The sequence below is a fragment of the Rhinoderma darwinii genome, chromosome 2 (assembly GCF_050947455.1).
Source record: "Rhinoderma darwinii isolate aRhiDar2 chromosome 2, aRhiDar2.hap1, whole genome shotgun sequence".
NCBI classification, from domain to species: domain Eukaryota; kingdom Metazoa; phylum Chordata; class Amphibia; order Anura; family Rhinodermatidae; genus Rhinoderma; species Rhinoderma darwinii.
The window spans coordinates 167,390,155-167,412,393 of NC_134688.1; the positions used below are offsets into that span (position 1 = coordinate 167,390,155).

At 42.3% G+C, this 22,239-nt stretch overlaps 2 protein-coding genes across 4 annotated transcripts in view; one reads left to right on the top strand and one right to left on the bottom strand.

Annotated features, from left to right (window-relative positions):
* ERCC5 (ERCC excision repair 5, endonuclease) overlaps positions 1 to 2,788 on the bottom strand; it is a 47,104-nt gene extending 44,316 nt beyond the window's left edge. The window contains exons 1-2 of one of the 3 annotated variants that reach the window (XM_075852461.1): positions 2,671 to 2,788; positions 804 to 925 (exon numbers count right to left, since the gene is read on the bottom strand). In XM_075852461.1, the coding sequence (XP_075708576.1) occupies positions 804 to 891 (88 nt within the window). In that variant the 5' untranslated portion in view covers positions 892 to 925; positions 2,671 to 2,788. Of the gene's footprint in view, positions 1 to 803; positions 926 to 2,606 lie in introns of all 3 variants that reach the window. The other 2 variants (XM_075852462.1, XM_075852463.1) reach the window with 2 other exon arrangements.
* A 202-nt stretch (positions 2,789 to 2,990) lies between these two features.
* Positions 2,991 to 21,965, top strand: LOC142740859 (betaine-homocysteine S-methyltransferase-like). The gene is made up of 8 exons (XM_075850281.1): positions 2,991 to 3,255; positions 5,678 to 5,745; positions 15,929 to 16,095; positions 19,459 to 19,562; positions 19,787 to 19,948; positions 20,132 to 20,337; positions 20,578 to 20,654; positions 21,540 to 21,965. The coding sequence occupies exons 1-8, from the start codon at positions 3,184 to 3,186 to the stop codon at positions 21,608 to 21,610; spliced, it is 927 nt and encodes a 308-aa protein (XP_075706396.1). The 5' UTR covers positions 2,991 to 3,183; the 3' UTR covers positions 21,611 to 21,965.
* Positions 21,966 to 22,239: the final 274 nt, after the last annotated feature.

The following is a 22,239-nucleotide window of genomic DNA, read 5'->3' on the forward strand; positions in this document are numbered from 1 at the left end:
CTACGTCCGTAATCGACGGACGTATTAGGGCCGCAAGTACCGGACCGAACACACTGCAGGGAGCCGGGCTCCTAGCATCATAGTTATGTACGACGCTAGAAGTCCCTGCCTCGCTGCAGGACAACTGTCACGTACTGTAATCATGTTTTCAGTACGGGACAGTAGTCCCACGGAGAGGCAGGGATTCCTAGCGTCGTACATAACTATCATGCTAGGAGCCCGGCTCCCTGCACTGTGTTCGGTCCGGTACTTGCGGCCGAAATACGTCCATCCATTACGGACGTAATGACCTTGTGTGAACATACCCTAATACTGTGAACCGTGGCTACAGGAGTGTCGGTGATTGACAGTACAAGCAGTGCTGAGAATGAAGAGAAAGCAGCCAGGTCCCTTTTAAAACAGCTGATCATCAGGGGTTTCCGAAAGCTGGACCCCCACTCACCACATATTGATGGCCAGTCCTGAGGATGGGCCATCAATTTCTTCTAACTAGAAAACCCCTTTAACTGCTGTAACATACTTTTCACCCTACTATATTAGGTTTCTGATGTATTCTTCCTGCTCATAATATTCAAATGAATAAATACTAAAATGTACCTTAAAAACAATACAACATTTGGAAAACATAATAACAGTTAGTAATATGGTCTGTGAAAATATTGGAGGGACTCATGTATCTATTTCGTTTTTCTGATAGTTGATAAGGTTAAAAAAGACGAGTCCATCAAGTCCAACCTATAATCCTACCATGTTGTAGGATGTAGTAAAGAAAGGCTCCACATGTCACTATGTTACAAGGATACCAACAGCAAGGATTTTCCCTTCCAGAGTCTCTGGATTTATAGGTCTTCCAGAACATTCAAGAAGCTTCCAAAGTCCTTGAACTCCCATGCTGACATTATATGTGACGTGCTTACAGATTTACCTACAAATAAAGCAATACGTTAAAAAGTGTTGTGTTTCACAGCAATATTCCATAGAAATTAGTACGTGAATTATGTCTCCTGCAACAAGACAAGCCCACCGGAGACCAGAAGAGGCTTGTGCATCTGAACAGCACGTACTGAAGACAGGATTCAATAGTACTATTGCGCACTGTATGGCCGTAATGGGGGTCGTATATGGCACTAGTTATATTATTACTTTATAGTGCAGACACTATATGAATCGAAGTATATGTGCACTGTGTGACATTATCTGGACATCGTATGTACTCTTCTGGGCACTCAATGTCACTATTTATCTGTGAACTTTACACCTCTTCTATATTAAAACATAACTACACTCAAAACCTGCAAATTTATCGGTGTCTGAAATTAACCCAAATATGTCATACTAAAAGAAGTCCAAGAAACGTGATATGGGGAACTGTCAAGGTCCTCACTAGGGCAGGGCCTAACATCAATGGTCTTTTTCTTTCCTGGAAGTAGTGTGGAGATGATCATGGTCATCCCTGGCAGACTGCCAATCAAATGTATTTAGCGTGGTCTAGCAAGCTGATCCGACAAAGGTAATTCCACCAATCGTGATAAGTTGAACCACAGTAAGACACAAACGTTCTGTTAACACACAACACCACCACAACAACAAAGTGACAGTGCAATGACTCATTGTTGTGCTGTTTCTTCATATATAAACGCATGTATATAAGGCCCTATTCACACTGCATTAATGAGCTCCATTAATAGCTGGCCTGGGAGGTGTCCACGCCGTCCCCTATCCAGTACGGCTGGTTGAAGCATATAATGTTGACAATGGTGAAGATCGCCCACAGCACCCCGATGGCACGTAGTTGCGTATGTATTCCGCATGATCGATCTTGGCCACCCCCTGAAGGGACAGCATCGCTAAGCTTGGGTCTGGCATCTTCAATACCCAGAGAGGGGGTCGGCGTGGAGGGGGGACACTGGGAGACAAATTACAGCAGCAGCATGGAAAGAGACTGATGCTGCTCGGAGGGAGAGACAGTGCGTCATGGAGTCCCCTTTCTGCACACACCCAACCTGTCCCCTCTTGGATCCCAGAAATACCGTGCGGGCAGGACGGCCTCTGCTGCACCGGGAAACTCCAGTGATACTCCTGCACACATATATGGGCAGTTACATCACTGGAGCTTTCCGACATATATACGTTTAATGGAGGCCAGTGGCATCGGTCACCTATAGGCTATTATTGCATCCATTAAATGTATACTTTCTTTGTTGCTGGTTGCCTCTGGATAGAATAGCATCGTCGACTGCGCTATTCTATCCATAAAAAAACACGGTATACTTGATATATTCCAGCTGATGAGGCCAAAAGAATAGTCAATTAATCTCCATCAGTATAACCAAGCCCTATGGATACGTTTAACGTGTATGTTGGGAGCTTTCCGAGAGGTACATGTGGAGGGCTAAAACGCAGTTTCAAAGGGCCCCAAGAACTGCCATGAATTGAGAATTGTGCTGATCATGCTTTTTTAATACAATGAAATGGTGGTTATGGAGTCTACATAGTCTGTGGTCCTGCTACAGTATATACATAGGCACCTTTATATGAAAAGAATACAAGACAAAGCACTGAACAGTGATACAAAGAGCAGCAGGATAATAAAGGTGAAACAACACCTGATCATAGACATAAGTAACATGATGAGTCCCATCGGCTCACACATACAGCGTACACCGTTACCTCCAGTGTCCGTCACCAGTACAGGCTGCGCTCCACGCACCTTCATTCACTAATTGTAACGCACACTGACAACACACGAACTTACAGTACAGGAGCAGATGTTATTATTGACACTTCCTGTACCTCGAACTCTCATTGGATAAATTCAACACACGTGATTATCGATGTGGACGTGGCTTCTGGGAATTGTAGTCTAGCGTTTTAAATAAAGAGCAAATTCTGCGCTCTGCTGGACTACAATACCCACAATTCATCTTTTTTAAAATTATAGACAGTGTAGTATAGCCGAAATAGTAACAATAGAATCCTCTCGCGTTTCCACCGCTTGTGATTTGTCTTCTGTCTTGAGTGTTTCTACATTCTCCAAGCGCCACCTAGGGGATGGGCTGACTAATGCCTGCTTTTTGAATTTAGCAGGGTAAAGTATTACGTCATGCCGCTGAGTGCAATGTGCTGCGAGGCCAGTACAAGGTGCAGAATTTATAGAGGCTCCTGGTAGAGGGGACCGCTATTATGGCCGAGCAAGTCACGATATTGAGTGGAGGTTTATCTACTGAATTGGAAGCTGCGGGGTTCCTTATACAGGTAACTGGAGAGAAGTATGGCAGCTATGTGTCTTCTGTTCGGGAACATTTGTATATTTACATTGCACCAAGTGGAAAATGTGCCAGTCAGTCAAGTGTTGCTATGTGAATGACAACCAGTGAATATTCCTCCTGGCTCAAAACAATAGTATAGTCCCCAAACACAGAAATGATTGTTACTCTGCTGGTCACCATGAAATATCCAGCTCCGGCCTCATTCAGGCAGGTATAAATGTACTATTTCTTTCTGTTGCTTCTATAGCACCAACATATTCCACAGCGTTGTACAGAGATTTGTTGCCATTCACATCAGGCCCTGTACACAATGGAGCTCACGTTATAATTTCCCTCAGACACGCACCCTATTTCATGGTTTTGGAATCTGGAATACCTGAAGAGTGCACGCAAACTGGGAGAACATATAAGCGTCACTCAGGTCGGATTTGAACCCTGGACCGCAAGGCAACGGCGCTGACCATTGAGCCACCATGCTGCCGCTCATTTTAAAGGCTGTAACACCCAAATCCCACGATTTTGCTTGACCAGTTTTAGTAACGCCAGGGACCTCAACCAGGAGCGGAATCCCCAGTCAAAGCATTAGCAACGCTCTAGCCCAGGATTCCACTCTAGGAGGAGCCCCTGGCATCACTGTCTATATATGGACAGTGACGTTAGGGGCTCCCTCTAGGAGCAGAATCCCCGGGCTCATCGCATAAAGTAGCACTGTGCCCGGGAAATCCTCTTGTGAGGGGCAGGATCAGTTTTTAATGGCTGTCACAAGGATTAATTCCTGAAAAACGGCCATTAAAAACGGATCCATTGAGTTCTATGAGGGCCGTCTGGCCATAAAAATGACCAAAAATAGGACATGTCCCAGTGTTCACTGGCCGTTAAAAAAAACAGCCGTGTGGATACAGCCATAGAACTACACTGTTCTGAAGACGGCCATGTGATGGCCGTTAAAAAAAACGTTCGTCACAAGACCATTATTCCCTGTTGTGTGAATGTAGCCGCCTAAGGCTAGGACGACTTGTGTTGTGCAACAAAAAGATGCGATTTGACACTTGCAACTTTTTTTGGGCGTGACAAGTTGTATTTTTTTCCTATGACCTTATAAAGACCTGTTTAACCTGAGCCGCAAGAGAGGTGCATTCACACACGGTTTACATTTCTGTCTATGGAAAACATGCGACCTGCAACCCAAAATTCAGCAAGTTTAGACAGTCACAGTTGCATTAGGTCATATATCGCAATGCAACAACGTAGATAATCATTAGCTGTGTTGTCGAAAGTGACACAGCGATTTTCATGTCGTCGTGTAGCCCTAGCTGCAGATTTTTTTTGCTGAAATTTATGCGACTGAAAATCAGTTCCATTCGGCCTTGTTCAGTGCAGATTTAGGCTTCGTTCACATCTGCGCCAGGGCTCCGTTCTGATGTTCCGTCGGAGCTTGCCGTCGGAACGTGACCCTGACTGACACATACGGAAACCAAAGGTTTCCGTTTCCATCACCATTGATTTCAATCTACGTTGTGCAAGGGTTCCGTAGTTTTAATGGAATCAATAGCGTAGTTGACTACGCTATTGATTTAGTCAAAACGACGGAACCCTTGCACAACGTAGACAAACGGAAACCATTGTCACCGGATCCGTCACCATTGAAGCCTTTGGTTTCCGTTTCTGTCAGGTTCCCATTCCGAGGGAAAGCTCAGACGGAACGTCGGAATGGGGCCCCGGCGCAGATGTGAACAAAACCTTAGCATGTAGTTTTTAAGCCAAAACTAGGAACGGAACCTAAACAGAAGAAATATCTGAAGGAAGGTCTGCTCTCCTGGATCCAATACTGGTTTTGGCTTAAAAATTGCATGCAAAATCTGCAGCAAATCTGCGCTGTGTGAACAAGGTCTTCATCTGAATGGGGTTGTTTCTGTAGCAGGTGCATAGATTTCTGCAAGATTCATTCAGATGAATGGAGCTGATTTTCAGTTGCAGAAATCTCTGCCACAAAATCTGCAGCATGGGCCTTATAGTAGAAATTGGCTAATATGATAAGAGGCTTTGTCCATGGATTTACCCCCCCCCCCCTGTCTCATTGAAATCTGTTTGCCTTCTGTGTAATGGACAAACGTGGTTTTTCCTTGTGTCACTTTTTCACTTTCACTAATAGAAAGGGGGCCCTAAAAGAATCAGAAATACATTTAAAAACATATATTAAAGGAACGTACTGGCCAAAAAGGAGGTGGTACACAGATTCCAATAACACCAAAGACCTAATGCCTGTGTCATGCCCCGCCCCTACAGGCTCTGTACTAAAGACCGTGTATGCTGGAGTTTCCTTTAAACTTCTTGATTTATTAAAATTTGATGAAATTGCCATTCTATCACAATTATTCCTTGCTGCATTCTTCTTGTTTGTTTTCTAGGGAGATCCACTGTGGAGTGCAAGACTTCTGCATACTAATCCTCGAGCAATTAAGACTGTACACACGAAGTAGGTTTATCTTAGATGAAACATTTACTATGCATGTGTATCCTAGACTTGTTTCATTAGAAAAGACTATAATGCAAAAGGGTTTTTCTGAGATCCTGGTTATGTGCTGGATGTAGAAGAAGAAAATTCTCTCAAATATACTTAGTCTTGAACAAAACACTTACCACGGTGCACTGCTTCACTTGCTGGTGGACCTCCTTCCAGGTAGTCATGTAACATAGGGATGTCACGATACCAGAATTAGGACTTCGATACCGATACTTCCTTTAGTATTGCGATTTCGATACCAAAACGATACTTTGCCAACAGTAATAAAAAAAAAAAGTTCTTCCATTTTGTGATGTGAGGCGCGAGGTGTGATGAATTTTGAATGTGCCTCACATTAATAGTAATTTAACCCATTATGACTGAGAAACATGATGGGGTTATGTGTAAGGTACATGATGGGGTTAAAGAGGCTCTGTCACCACATTATAAGTGCCCTGTCTCCTACATAAGGAGATGGGCGCTGTAATGTAGGGGACAGTAATGCTTTTTATTTAAAAAAACGATCTTTTTGTCACAACGTTAGGAGCGATTTTGGTTTATGCTAATGAGCTTTCTTAATGCCCAAGTGGGCGTATTTTTACTTTCTACTAAGTGGTCGTTGTACAGAGGAGTGCATGACGCTGACCAATCAGCATCATGCACTCCTCTCCATTCATTTACGCTGCACTAGTGATATAGTTATATCACTATGTGCAGCCTCATACACAAACACTAACATTACTACAGTGTCCTGATAATGAATACACATGACCATCCAGCCTGGACGTCATGTGTACTCTGAATCCTGACACTTCTGACTCTTTTCTGTGAGATTCCGGCAAGTGAAAAAAGATTCAGAAGTGTCAGGATTCTGAGTACACATGACTTCCAGGCTGGATTTCATGTGTATTCATTATCAGGACACTAGTAATGTTAGGGCTTGTGTATGAGGCTGCACATAGTGATATAACTATATCGATAGTGCAGTGTAAATGAATGGAGAGGAGTGCATGATGCCGATTGGTCAGCGTCATGCACTCCTCTGTACAACGCCCACTTGGTCGAAAGTAAAAGTACGCCCACTTGGGCATTAAGAAAGCTCATTAGCATAAACCAAAATCGCTCCTAACGTTGTGAAAATAGATCGTTTTTTTAAATAAAAAGCATTACTGTCACCTACATTACAGCGCCGATCTCCTTATGTAGGAGATAGGGCACTTATAATGTGGTGACAGAGTCTCTTTAATTACTATTAATGTGAGGCATATGGAGGTTAAATTCATCACACCTCGTGCCTCACAATAAGTGAAAGAAAGCAGTTTTTATTTTATTTTTTTACAGCATGCACATCAAAAATTATGCAAAAAAAAATAGTTGTGCATGTTATTACGGCCGCGCCAATACCGAATATGTGTATATATTATGTATTGAGACTTATTTTAATGTTTATTGTAAAAAAGGTGTATGTGTATTTTTTTAAATTTAACATTACTTTGTTTTTACTTTATTTTTAAACTTTAATGTACTGGCCTATATCTATATCCCAGTACATTAGCCTGTGTACTCATAGGTATGTCCTAACAACTGCCTGTGTACTAAGTATGCCCTAAAAACAGAAAATATGGTAAGACAGCCCTGGGGTCCTTCAATGGACCCTGGGTTGTCTGGCCATATATGGTATTTCCCTCAATCGCGTCACAGGGATTCCTGTGATGCGATCCAAGGGGCATCCCCCTTCTCATTTTCCCCTGAATGCTGCAGTCCGCTTTGATTACAGCATTCAGGGGAATAGCGGCGGAGATAAGAGGTTTCTCTTATTTCCGCCATTATAGAGCAGGGCTGCGGCTGTGTAATACAGCCATTGCCCCGCTCCTGACATTAAATGCATGCACGGTCAGCATGAGGTGATGCGGCCGGCGCTGCACTAATGAGCGGCGGAGCAGGCACTGAGGACAGGACATGGGGGTGTTTTGTAGCGCGCCCGCCATGTTCTGTCTTCATTGCCGGCAATCAGTTCAGCGCTGGCCGCATCGCATCATCCTGACAGCGTGCACTTGTCAGGACTCAGGAGCGGGGCGATGGCTGTATTACACACCCGCAGCCCCTCTCTCATACATTCATGTGTTACGATACTGCGGCCGCACAGCTTAGTATCGAAATACATGACTGTATCGAACCATGTGGGGATGCAAGGTATTGAAGTTTCGATTCATCGTGCATCCCTAATGTAACATCTAATGAGACGTGAAGATGGAAGCAAATTTAGGGGGGGGGGGCACATTCATTTTGCGGTTTGGTGCAGGGTTGTGGAATCGGTTCAGCTTCCAACTCTGACGCCTCTATTTTTTCCACTGACCAACTCTGACTCATTCATAAATGGCTCATGTATAATAAGCCTGGTTGCCTGCTCGCGGTGTATAGGTGTATGTGTAGTTGGTAATGTAAGAAAAGAGAGAACAGTGTGCGTGTGTATAGATATGTTACTGCAGGAAGATAATTTTTTGCAGCTATATAGCTGTATGTCCTGGAAATCAGACACAGTTAAAAACTTATAAAGGGGGTGGTTTGGAGGCAAACACCCAGAGACGGGGAGAGCTGCATTATGTGTCAACTTCCCCTGTGTATGTGTCCCCCTATAAGCCCTGGTACTCACAGCCCTAACTGAAGCCTGATCAGTGGGAGCAAAGATAATATTAACTCTCAGCGCTCCAGTCTATTCAGGAGGAGGACCCACTCATATAACTTTTAGCACTGGGCCCACCAAAGAGGTAAAACGGCTTGTGCCCACTAGTAAGCCCTACTCTAGTCTTCAGAGGAGGAACTTCACTACTGAGCATGTGCACAGATTCTGAGATTTTAACCGGTTAAGGACTAGGCTGTTTTACAGCTAAATGACCAGAGCAAATGTCACAATTTTGCTATGCGCTTCTTTAGATGACTATAACTCAGCAGGTGAATAAAGTTCATCTTTGAATTTTACACTCTTTTTAAAGGACAGATAGGGCTTTGTTTTAGTGGCATTTGTCAGTATATATCATTTTTTTTTTTTTCTCAAGTGGGCAAAATTGGAAAAAAATGCAAGAATTTAACAATTGCGTCGGTTTATGATAGCATTTTTCACACACGGTATAGACCACGGCCAAAATTCATCTCCTTTCACGTTCTTCCACTTCTCCCGTGCATGGGGATACCAAATATGTGTGCCTTATTCACTGTGCGGGCATGTGCCAGGGCTTGGCATAAAAGGAGGCTTTTTGGCCTTTTCGGTCCAGGAATTTTGCATTTGATTTTATAGCCGCATACTGTTTTCTGGGGGGCCTAATGCTGCTGAAACATTAGAAACACCCCATAAATGACTTCATTCACACAAGTAGACCCCACAAGGTTTCCTTCAAGGGGTTTATCATATTTTTAGACAGTCCAGTTTTCTTCTGAAAGTTTCTTGAATAAGATGGATCAAAATAAAATTAGCAATTTTTTAGCAAATGCGTCAGTTTATACCAGTATTTTTCACACCAGGCATAGACCACGGTCAAAATTAATCTCCGTTCACATTCTGCCACTTCTCCCGTGCATGGGGATACCAAATATGTGGCCTTATTTATCACATAGAGAAGTAGGAGGGCGGACGATAGAAGAAGATTATTTCACAAATCGCTTTTTTTCAAAGCTGGGTTTACAAAACTCAACAGAGTTTCTATAACACTTCCAAAATATCTGCTCTTGAAGCAGAAATCTCAAAATATTCATCTAGGGGTATAATGGGAATTTATTTTTTGGGGTTTTCTAAAATAAGAAATTGCAGGTTAATGCAAATGGAGCTCTCCAGCAGATGAACTTTAGAGAATATGCAAACATGACATCCACCCCCCACCCATTCCCTCCCTCACCCTTGGAGTAAAATCAGGGGAAAAATAAAAACGTAATGTAGGGCAAATATATTTTCAACAAATTAACTAAAATCTAATAATTCAGAACAGTGTGGTATTTTTTAAAACATGGCTCAATGCACAGGCCTGGTTGTGAGGGACATGAGGGACAGAAATATCGGGAATCTTTGCGGTGCCCGTCTTTTCTGCAGACGCGGCACTTTTTCTGGGGGTTGCTTCTGGTTGCTGTTGGGGGAATCCGACTGATGAAGTGTCTTTCAGTCAGTCGCGTGACATCCTCAGACTGGGGGCATTCTCGGGTGTCCTGAACATCAAAAATGAGGCCTTCAATAATTTTTTCCTGGAAATCCAGGTATGTGTCTCTGCCTCTGTTTTTTTTATAGAGCACAAATGAGTTGTGGATGGCCACCTGTAACAAATAAATGGCCACCTTTGTTGTACCAGGTTTTAGTTTTGCGTTTTACTAAATAGGGCTGTAAAACCTGGTCGCTTAAATCCACCCCCCCCCAATGTACTTGTTATATTCGGACACGCTCACTGGTTTGTGCTTGTCCGATGTTGCCCCTCTTTCCCTCACTGCCACTGTTCCTGCGGTATGAATCGTGCTTAGCACATACACATCTTTGCGATCCCTGAACTTGACCGCCAGCAATTCCTCAGATGCATAAGCACAGGAGTCCCCCTTTACCATGCGCTTCCCCACTAATTGCTGTGGAAAACCAATTCGGTTTTTGCGCATGGTACCACATGCCCCAGTCCTTGCAGCATGCAAATGCCTAAACAGGGGCACACTCGAATAAAAATTATCACAGTACAGGTGGTACCCCTTGTGAAGCAGAGGCTGCATTATCTCCCACACAATCTTACTGCTGGTGGAAAGATCAGGGGGGCATCCAGGAACATTTATTGTGCGGTGCCGCCCTTCATAAATCCTGAAGGCGGTGGTATATCCTGACCCGCTTTCACACAATTTGTAGAGCTTAACGCCATATCTTGCCCTTTTGGAAGGTAGATATTGGCGAAAGCTAAGTCTGCCATGAAAGTTGAGGAGGGATTCGTCCACACTTACATTCTGCTCAGGGGTGTAGAGTTGCAGAAATAAATTATTCAGGGAATTTATTAGCGGTCTTATTTTGAACAACCGATCCCGGTTTGCATCGGTACTTGGGGGGGCCTGTGCGTTGTCATTGAAGTGGAGGAACCTCATTATTGTCTCATAACGAGACCTGGGCATTACTGCAGAATATACTGGGGTGGCTTGGGCGGGTCTTGTTGACCAGTAAGACCTAATGGAGGGCTTTTTGACAATACCCATATTTAGGGTGAGCCCCAAAAAAATTTTTAATTCCTGCAAATTGGTGGGCGTCCAATCTCTGGCATGGGTGGATGAAGGTTTCTGCCTTATATATTGCGTGGCATATAAATTTGTTTCGTGGACAATCTGATTTAGGATGTCGTCCGTTATAAATAAATGGAAGTAATCCATTTGGACAAAATTTGTATTGTCCACGGTTATGCCAGGAGTGGCCGTAAATCCGTGGATTCTAGGCCCAAAAGATGGGGCAGGTGCCCATACAAGAGCCTGGACTGGAGGGACCAGGCTGTCCCGTGCTACAGCGCTACTTGGCCCTGCGCTTTCATGTTCTGCAGTTTCGACTGCATCAGGGACAACGTCCCCTGAAGATGAACCTGAAGTGACGCTGTCATCGTCACTGCCCAAAACAGGTTCCATCTCGGACGCCATCTCTGATGCGGTCTCCGACTCAGACCACAGCATGGCGTATGCCTCCTCGGCGCTAAACAACTTCCTCGCCATAACGTAACTAACACTAACTAAACAAATATTTTTTTTTTTATTTTTTTTTTATATAAAACACACAAACTAACTGCTATATATATCTACACTACCGCTAACAAAAAAATAAACCGCTATTGCTATATATATTATATATATGTGGATATATATATAATTATATACTCCCTACCTGCCTATTCTAATAGAATAAAAGAAAGATAGATAGATAGATAGAAAAAAAGATAGATGGATAGATAGATTGTATAGATAGATAGAAATCTATCTATACAGAGAATGTTTTAGAGTGTAACTGTATTTTTTTGTAACTGTAACTGTATTCTTCTGGCAGCAATTCTCCCGAGTCTCCTCTTCTCCTCAAACTGAAACAATGTTTGAGGAGAAGAAAAGAGGCAGGAGATTTACTGCCAGAAAAGTCAAAATAAAACAAATGTGGTCGCTGTGATAGGTTTTCACAGCGACCACATGATCAGGGACCATCAGATTGGTCCCTGATACTCTGCCCAGTGCCCAGAGCTGTTGGTAACAGCGTGGGCACAGGGCTGTGTGCACGCGATCGCGTGCACACTGTTTTATAAGCAGGAATGCATGTGATCGCTGTGATTGGTTGTCACAGCGACCACATGTTCAGGGACCATCAGATTGGTCCCTGATACTCTGCCCAGTGCCCAGAGCTGTTGGTAACAGCGAGGGCACAGGGCTGTGTGCACGCGATCGCGTGCACACTGTTTTCTATGCAGAAATGCATGTGATCGCTGTGATTGGTTGTCACAGCGATCACATGTTCAGGGGCCAAAAGATTGACCCCTGACATTCTGCCCAGTGCCCATGGCTGTTAGCAACAGCCAGGGCATAGAGCTGTGTGCACGCGATCGCGCGTGCACAGTCTCTGAAGTGCGGCCGTATATATACTATACGCCGGACTTTAGAGACCCTGACCGCTGGCCGTATATTTACGGCCAGCGGTCGGGAACCTGTTAACTAAGGGCCTTGGCACAGCAGCATGAAGATTTTTACTCTAAGGGAAAGTAAAGAACCTAGGAGTGGCGATACTTAATTTTCCATCGCCACTTGAACATCCTAGTTATCACGTATTTTTTTTTTTTTTATAAATAGGGGCCTTAAGATTTGTTTACACAGGGAGATGTTTTGCCTCTTAAACTAGAGCCGATCGACAATACAGCATATCGATCAGCACTTGTTTGCTCCATTTACATGGAGTGATGATCACAAGTACGGCAGGACTGCACCGTCCATGAGGCGAGATGAACTTCTCGCCTCAGGCGGCGGCCTGCTGCCTTTCTGAGGGGGTGGCGCCACTGAAACCAGCCCCCGCCACCCCCTCCTGCAGTATAATTGTACCTGGGTCTATAGGACGCAGATACAATTACATGCATAAGCACTGACCGTTCCGTGCCCTGCCATTCAGCGCCTTTCAATGATGCAAGTGGCGCAATGACATCATCATCCTGCTTGCGTCGTTGAATGGCAGGGCATGCCAATCAGTGCCTTTCAACTACCCAAACGGCTGCTTATGGCGTTGATTGGCAGGACAGAATGACTTGCTCCGTGCCTTTTAATGGCGCAAGCGGCGCAATGATGTCATCGCTCCGCTTGTGTTGTTCAGTCCCAGCAGACCTGCTCAGAAGAGAGCAGGCCTGCATTGCAAGAGGACAGTGTGGGAACGGGATCAGGTGAGTATGTAAAGTTTTGGTTTTTCTCTTAAACGTGTGAGTGGCATTATCTACAGGGGGGCTCTATCTACAGAGGGGGCTATATGTGGTGCACTATCTACAGGGGGGCTATATGTGGGCACTATCTACATGGGGGCTATATGTGGGGACTATCTAAACGGGCTACTATCATCATAGAGGTCTGGACCAGATGGAGAAGAAAAGAGAAAAATAACTAGAATCTGAGAAGAGGTCACTTAATGTAAATGTTTAGTCTTCCTCTAATCAGTACTGTAGTCGAATGTATGATCTGCAGCGAGATAATGGGTGGTATGGTTTTTCTTTTTTGTGAAATCGCAACTCCCAGCATATCCTTATTATTGTTCAGGCAATGCTGGGAGCTATAGTTTTACGCCATACAAACCTATACGGCAGGGGTTGCATTAAATTGAGCTGTATTTGTGCTGGTGCTGTATGTACTGAGCTTGGTTCTAGTACTGTATATATGTACTGAGCTTGGTTCTGGTGCTGTGTATATATATGTACTGAGCTTGGTTCTTGTTCTGTATATATGTACTGAGCTTGGTTCTGGTGCTGTATATATGTACTGAGCTTTGTTCTGGTGCTGTGTATACGTACTGATCTTGGTTCTGGTGCTGTTTTTGTGTACTGAGCTTGGTTCAGGTGCTGTATTTATGTACTGAGCTTGGTTCTGGTGTTTGTATATATGTACTGAGCTCTGTTCTGGAGCCTTATATATGTATGAGCTTGATTCTGGAGCTGTAATTATATAGGATATATTTATAATAACAAAATTGCAGGGCAGATGGAATCGTTTTCAATTCATTGTATATTTAATTGGAACTTGTCAGGTAGTTTTAACCCCTTGAACCACCACCATGCTGTAATACATGACCTGACAATATTTCCAAACATTCCGCTATATGTTTTTTTCAGATGCAGCAAAATCTATAAAATCAACTTTTAAAACGGTGCACACTATATGCTAGTTACTCATTAAGGGGTCCTGGGCGGTGCCGCAATCCTGAAGAGTCACATAGCCACCTTTCCATGTTTGATTGACATGCCCTTGGCTGTTGTACATCACTAGCAGTCTCTTCCAACTTTCTCGGATGCGCCATTGCCTTGTACTACTTGGGCACGCACCGTGCAGCGATGTGTTCTCTGCCCAGCTTCATCGCTGCACCGCGCGTGTCAGGGGAGTACAAAGCAATGGCGCATCAGCAAGAGTTGTCGGAGGCTGCTAGTGATGTAGAACAGCCAGGGGGATGTCAATAAAGATCTGGGGGGCTAAATTTTCACCTCAGGCAGCAGAAAAGCTAGAATCTGCCCTGAGTACGAGGATGAACTATCGTAATACGTTTTCATCTTGACGGCAGCACGTGATGTTTACACAGGGAGATATGCTGCCGACAAGCGACCATTTTCTGGCCGCATAAAATATGCCATTAGCTGACGAACAATCGTTTGCTTGTTCATCGGCTGATCGCTGCCAGATCTATAGAACATAACATATTTATATGAATAAAATTCCTATGAAAGTAAATATGCAACAAGCTATGCATTAAAAAAATGAATACAATATTAATAAAAAATATTTTAATTTTGGAGTCAGTACATTTCTACCGACTTCAACTCAGACTCCACCCAAAACTTACCCCGATTCTAACTCCACAGTCCTCTTCTGTTCCCTCAAATAAGGGGTTTGGTGTGGGTTTTAATTAATCATAGGGTCTGGTCTGGGGTCTAAATTCATTTTTGGGTCTGGTCTGTGGACTGAAGTGATGTAAGGGTCTGGTCTGGGGTCTGTAGTAACATATGGGTCTGGTGTCTGAATTAATTTAGGGGTCTGGTCTGAGGTCTGAATTAAAGGTGTTTTCCCATTGCTGTCCATTGCACTTATCATTTAAAAGTAAAGCACTTACTAATTAGTTTTCATTAGCAAAAATGCTCTGGTCACCTCAATGGGGGAACAGTCATGTGATTAATGAAGTTTAATAGTTTTTTAGGAAACTTTGATGTGTCGGAAAAGACACCTGCATCCCCCTACTTTGTGTCGGTGATGCAGGGGCCTTTGGCGCGTCAATCGTTATATGAATGAAATGGGCTGGACGGCATACTATAGAGCCGGGTGGGAGGGCAGGGAAACCCGAGCCGGAGGGGAAAGAGGAGGATACCAGGACCAGTGATGCGCCGACACATATAGGATAGGGAGGCAGCTCCCTGTGACAACACATCAGTTTTCTAAAAAAAACGGCTAAACTGTGAGCACTTCTCTGTTCGGGCGATCAGGGCATCTTGGCTAATGGAAACTATTTAGTAAGTCTTTTTACTTTCATATTATAAAAGCAGTGGTCATGTTTCTTGTGCCTCCAGACAACTCCTTTAATATAGGGGGCTAAACTAAGCTGTTTTCCGTGTTATACTGGAGATTAGTATATCAACAATGTATCTGCTAGCTTTTAGCTCTAATAGAGAACTAGTGTAAGCGAGCACATGACTTTTAAAAATAAAAAAACAATTATCAGGACGTTGTGTATGTAAATTGCTGTTAGCTAAACGTTTTATCTTCAAATTTTTCTTCTTGAAGCTGTTTGACTTTTGAAATATAATTTTTACAATTGGTGAAATTGCAGACCGTGATCACTCAAAATCTTTAGAACTCATAGTGTAGAAAATGTTTGATTTTTTACACATGCCGGCAGGGGATGATTTTGCTTTTATTTTATTTTTTTGTTACTTTTATTATTTTTGTACAGTTTTCTCAAGAGTGGTGCTGATGTACTGAGCACAGCAACATATCAGGCCAGTATTGAAGGATTTAAACAGCATCTTGGACTGAACTTTGATGAAGCAGCAAACCTTTTTACTGTAGCAGTAAGTCAAGCAAAAGACTCGGCTAAAGACTTCACAATGCAGTGCTCAGGTAAAACTTATTTTACCAGGTTCATGTTTATTTGAGTTAGTACAGCAAAAACGTGAGGGGATGGCGGCGCTCCTCCAAGCCTCTTATGAGGTGGTGAAGTGTAGATAGCCGGCTGCCACCCACTGCAGTCCCTTGGTGCTAAATCCTTAGTACCTGGGACAAGGTGAGAGTCAGAAGGTGAAGAGAAAAAAAAAATGCAGTGTAATTACGGGTATCGGCGCCAGGCTGAAGAGGATCAGGAACGGAGTCAGGTGCATAGGATCTAGGAGATCTTTTATTGAGAAGACGACGCGTTGCTGGACCGGACTGGTCCCTTCGTCAGGTCAGTATACAATATCTACTGACCTGACGAAGGGACCAGTCCGGTCCAGAAACGCGTCGTCTTCTCAATAAAAGATCTCCTAGATCCTATGCACCTGACTCCGTTCCTGATCCTCTTCAGCCTGGCGCCGATACCCGTAATTACACTGCATTTTTTTTTTCTCTTCACCTTCTGACTCATGTTTATTTGAGGCCCCTGATCCATATATATCAATATGAAGAATAGGAACATACACCTTCAACTGTCATTCAGTGTAGGAATGTGCATTTCTCTTGTTATACTAAATTTCTTATGTGCATTTGTTATGGAGTATTCGGTTCACAGTCTAAAAATATGCATCAAAAATGAAAAATAAAGGCACTTTGCAAATTAAAAATCAAAAATGTTGTATCCACAGTTTCTATGGAGACCTTTATGTCTCCATGGTAACAGACTACAACTAAACCCTGTGTAGTCTGATACTGTAGTCATGCTCTCTCATTTATTTGCCTCAACTTTTCGATATCCGACTAAATATATGTTCGTAAGAAGTGGGGGATAGATATAAGAGACTATGACTGCAGGATCAGACTACATTAGGTTTGTTTGTTTGGTACCACAGATATATATAGGCCTGCATAGAAGCTGTAGACACAAAGTGATACAAGGTTTTTAATTAAGGCTATTTGCAAAGTGGCGTATTTAAAAAAAATAAAATTATTTTATTTTAGATGCATTGGAGCAATAAAAAAAAAATGGTCCAGAAGGTGAATGTTCCCTTTATGGTTCAATCCAGATTTTATTGGCACATATTAACCCCTTAGTGACCACTAATACGCCTTTTCACGTGATTCACTAATGGGCTTTAGGCTAGGCTGACGCCTTTTCACGTCAGTCTAGTCTAAGTCCTGCACGGGTCTCCCGTGCAGGCAGGAGCCGGGGCTCTGCTGTCTGATGACAGCTGAGCTCCTGCTCCAACGCCCGCGATCGAAGTTTACTTCGATCGCGGCCGTTTAACCCGTTAAATGCCGCCGTCAATAGCGACCGCGGCATTTAACTTTGTTTACAAAGGGAGTGCGCTCCCTCTGTCACCCATCGGCGGCCCGCGAATGCAATCGCGGGTCTCCGATGGGGTGTCATGGCATCCGGGGGCTTGATAAAAGCCTCCAGGTCTGCACTGGACATATGCCTGTTAGGACGCGCCGGAGGCACGTCCTAACATTGCCTGTCAGATTTACACTGACAGGCAATAATGCTCTGGTATACGAAGTATAACAGAGCATTATAGCAGCGATCGGAAGATCGCACAGTAAAGTCCCCTAGTGGGACTAATAAAATAAGTCATCAATGTGAAATAAAGATTATTAATAAAACGTACAGTAAGAAAAAAAAAAAAAAAAAGTACACATATGTGGTATCGCCGCGACCGTAATGACTCCATTAATAAAGGTAATATGTAATTTAAACCGCAAAGTGAACACCGTAAAAAAAAAACACAAAAAACCATGGCGAAATTGCAATTTTTTTCCATTGCCCCCCAAAAAAAGTCATAATAAAAATGAATCAATAAGTCCCATGCACCCCAAAACAGTACCATTCAAAACTACGTCTTGTCCCGCAGAAAACAAGCCCAAAAAATCACTACATTGATGGAAAAATAAAAAAATTACGGCTCTTGGAAAGCGACGATGCAAAAACAAATAATTTTAGTTCAAAAGTGTTTTTATTGTGCAAAAGTCGTAAAACATAAAAAAACCTCCACATATGTGGTATTCCCGTAATCGTACCGACCCATAGAATAAAGGTAACATGTTATTTACGTCGCACCGTGAACGGCGTCAATTTAAAAACGCATAGAACAATGGCGGAATTTCAGTTTTTTTTTATAATCCCCCCCCCCCCCCCAAAAGGTTAATAAAAGTTAATAGAAAAATTATATGTACCCAAAAATGGTGCCATTAAAAAGCACAACTAATCCCGCAAAAAACAAGTCCTCATACAGCTATGTAGACGAAAAAATAAAAAGGTTATAGCTCTTTGAATGCGACTATAGAAAAACGAATAAAATAGCTTGGTCATTAGGGCCTAAAATGGGCTGGTCACTAAGGGGTTAAAACCATCAGAACAGCACAGCATGTTCATATAAATGTACGTATGAGGCATTTTATAGATGACCCGTCCAACAAAAACAGGAACTATATAAACAGAAATTGTAGTATAGCATTATACATAAACGACAAGGACACACCACAAGTAAAAACAAGAAACATATAGTAGGTTAAGAGAGGGGGGGGGGGTGTTTTGAATTGAAGACCAAGTTGTCCCAGATGGCCAGGTTTGGAAAACAGAGGTTTATTTGAACAAGAGCCACGGCTGCCAAGTGATATCAAATTTGTCATCCAAAGCAGTATACACTATGCTATATACAAATACGCAGTATTAAAATATGCTATCAATTCCTCTATTCGTCGTATCATGGAAAACTCTGAAAGCCATTCCATCAGGGACGGGCTATGCTTGATTTCTAATGCCTGGAAATCACATTAGCCTTCCCTTTTTAAGGGGACTGAGATGGGAATACATTTATGGCATCAATAGGATATGCCATAAACGTCCGATAGATTCTGGTCCTACCTATCTCTACATTGGGACCCTTTCACCCCTGTCCTACCTTTTTATTGCTCTCGCTGTTCTCCAGACACTGACTTATAAGGTGGCCAGGAGTATGGAAACAGCCAAGCCCGCCGAGGGGATATATAATCTCTTCGTAAATGCAAAAATTACAATACAGTATATTGAGTAAATTTAGGCACATTTTATGGCATTTTCCTTTCTGCTAAGCAACGTCCACTTTTCTAGACCTTTTTCAAAACGGTCTAGTGAGGCGCAAAAAGTGTCTAAAATACATAATAAATGTGGAGCAAGACATGTATGACAGTTTTTGGCACAAATTGAACCAAAATTCTGACGTATTATGCTTAGTATGTCTTCCTCATTGTTTTTGACCAGATCCAAACAATAAGCATATGATTTGGTCACTTTAATTGGTCTTTCTTTTGTAGAAAAAAGAAAAATTGTAATTGCTGGATCAATAGGCCCATATGGAGCTTTCCTCCATGATGGTTCTGAGTACACAGGAAGTTATGGGAAAAACATGAGTATTGAGGTAAGTGCTGCCTCCTATTCCAGGTGGAAGATGGGTAAATGTTGCAGCAGGTCAGGGTGGGTGAATCAGAAATAGGAATTTAATTTGTCATGATTTTACTTGTTTATAAACTATTCACTATTTTCTTAGTCTTTTGTCGGTCTATTGCCATATTAATTGAGACCTGTTTTCAGAGGCTTTCATTATGCACCGATTGTCTAATAATTCCTGTTTTTTGGAGGCAGGAGTTAAAAGATTGGCATCGGATACAGATGCAGTGTTTAGCAGCTGCTGGAATTGACCTCTTTGCTTTCGAGACCATCCCTAGTCAAAAGGAAGCAGAAGCTCTTGTACAGCTTCTCAGAGAGTTCCCAAATAATACAGCTTGGCTTTCCTATTCTTGTCAGGTGCGTGATCAATAACTAGAATAACTGTTTTTGTACTATTTTGACATGATTCCATTGTTATGGTTTTATTCTCTATAGTTTATCTACATACAAGATAGTAGTCTGCCTGTAGTCCACATTATGTGTAAATTCCCAAAGGAAATATGACGCAGTCCTTGACTAAGCACTAATGGTCTGTTCTAGAGCATGTCAGCGACAAGCTTCGGAGAGACGTTTGATGAGGCAGTAAACATTGCAGCAAGATCCAACCAACTGGTGGCTGTAGGGGTCAATTGCTGTTCACCTGCTTTTGTTGGTCCACTCCTTACATCTGCCAACAAAAAACAAGTTCGGAAGATTGACTGGATTGTTTATCCCAATAGTGGCGAGAAATGGAACCATGACCTGGGGTACGTAACTAGGGTGTATAGTCACAATAAAGAATCAACATATTGCTGACGGTGTTAACAAGTTCTATCTATTTGTAACTAATAGGGGATCAAGCAAAAGGCCAAGTAGAAATTTGGAGTCTATTATACAGTAGTCATGCTCTATCTATCCTTCTGACAGGTCCTTTTTAAGTTATTTCTTTGGGTACAAAAAGTGATTTTCATGTTTATTGATACTTTTTTTTGTTATTTTCAATACAGCTGGCAAGGTTCAAATGCAGATAAGGCACTCTCTGAATATACTTTAGAATGGGTTCAGCTGGGTGCAAGATGGATTGGTAAGTAGTCAAGTCACAACAAATCATCGAGCCGCTTGTAACCCAAATAGTGCCATGATCTATCCTGGTCATTGGATAGATGGATAGATGTTTAGATGTTGAAAAACCTTCTATTTACTACAGGTGCATTTGGTAACATGTTGATATGTAATATTAGACATTGACAACTAAAACAAATTTTTCTTTAAAGTGTAGCTAAACGTTTGACAAACTTCTGACATATCATAAGTTTGGATTGGTGGAGTTCTGAGCACTGATATCCCCCACCAATCGCTAGAACGAAGCAGCTGAAGCACTCGTGTGAGCGCTCAGCCGCTTCGTGTCTGTTCGGCTTTTTCCGGAAAGCCGATGTACCGGAGTACGGGCTCATAGACTTTCTATTGAGTCTGTACACCGATACACTTATTTCTGGAAAAAGCCGAACAGACACGAAGCGGCTGAGAACTCACACGAGTGCTTCAGCTGCTTCGTTCTAGCGATTGGTGCGGGTCTCGGTGCTTGGACCCCCACCAATCCAAAGTTCTGAAATGTCACTATGTAAGAAGTTTGCCAAACGTTTAGCGACACTTTAACATATTTGAAATATTGTAGATACCTTTTTATGTATTGCTTTTCATACGTTATTCAGGTATCCCAGATTATAGTAAATAAACAAAATTGTTCCAATAAATATACTACAGATTCTAATAAATATACTAAAAAAAAAATTAAAATGGCAGACTACTTTTTCCTTTTACCAGTAAATATCTCTGCTAGAAATTTCCACTTATAGGAGGACACTTGGTGTGCAAGACATGAAATCCATAGTTCAGTTTAGTAGAATGGCTCAATCTCTTATAATTAATTATGTGGTGACAAATTCTATATGTATATTTTTCTTGGCAGGAGGCTGCTGCCGGACCACTCCAACTGATATTGCAAGTATACGAGATATTTTGCGGACAAATAATTCATGAACATTTCAGCTAATGAAATAAAGGGCACTTTTTTTAACGTTTTATGAATTTTGGAGGTAATAAGTGACACACACATGAATGTTCTATAGTCCATTCCTCAAAAGTATAGGGATCAACTACAATATTGTGTTATATTGGTATAGTAGCACAGTTATTGGTATTCAGACGTGGCAGATTTGCTGCAGAAGCTACACATAAACTCCACCGCAAATTATAGTGCAAAATCTCATTCACACATAGCGGGAAAAAAAATCAGAAGCGTCTTATTCACTTTAATCCATAAATTATAACCCAGTGCATATATGTATGATGTTATGTTCCACCCAGACATTCGATTTCCCATTGTTATTCTAATCTTACAAAAAATAAAATAATATAGAATGTGTGCGTTTTTGTTGTGTTTTAAACATGAGAGACATGGGAGTTTACCTAACAGAAAAAAAAAAATATATATGATAAAAACGCAAGAAAAATGAAAATTGCAAACCCAGACTTCTGAAGAACAGGCATTGTCAAACTCTTAATCCCTTCTCACCTAAGCCATTTTTTTGGGATTTTCATTTCGGCCCTTTTCGGCCCACCATCCCAAAGCCATAACATTTTTATTTTTCAGTCGATAAAGCTGTATG

Excerpts from the sequence above, each read along its gene's own strand:
- LOC142740859 (XM_075850281.1), top strand. The coding sequence starts at position 3,184 with ATGGCCGAGCAAGTCACGATATTGAGTGGAGGTTTATCTACTGAATTG. Across the intron at positions 19,949-20,131 it reads GGCTTTCCTATTCTTGTCAG|AGCATGTCAGCGACAAGCTT; the intron begins GTGCGTGATCAA and ends GGTCTGTTCTAG. Across the intron at positions 20,338-20,577 it reads AAATGGAACCATGACCTGGG|CTGGCAAGGTTCAAATGCAG; the intron begins GTACGTAACTAG and ends TTTTCAATACAG.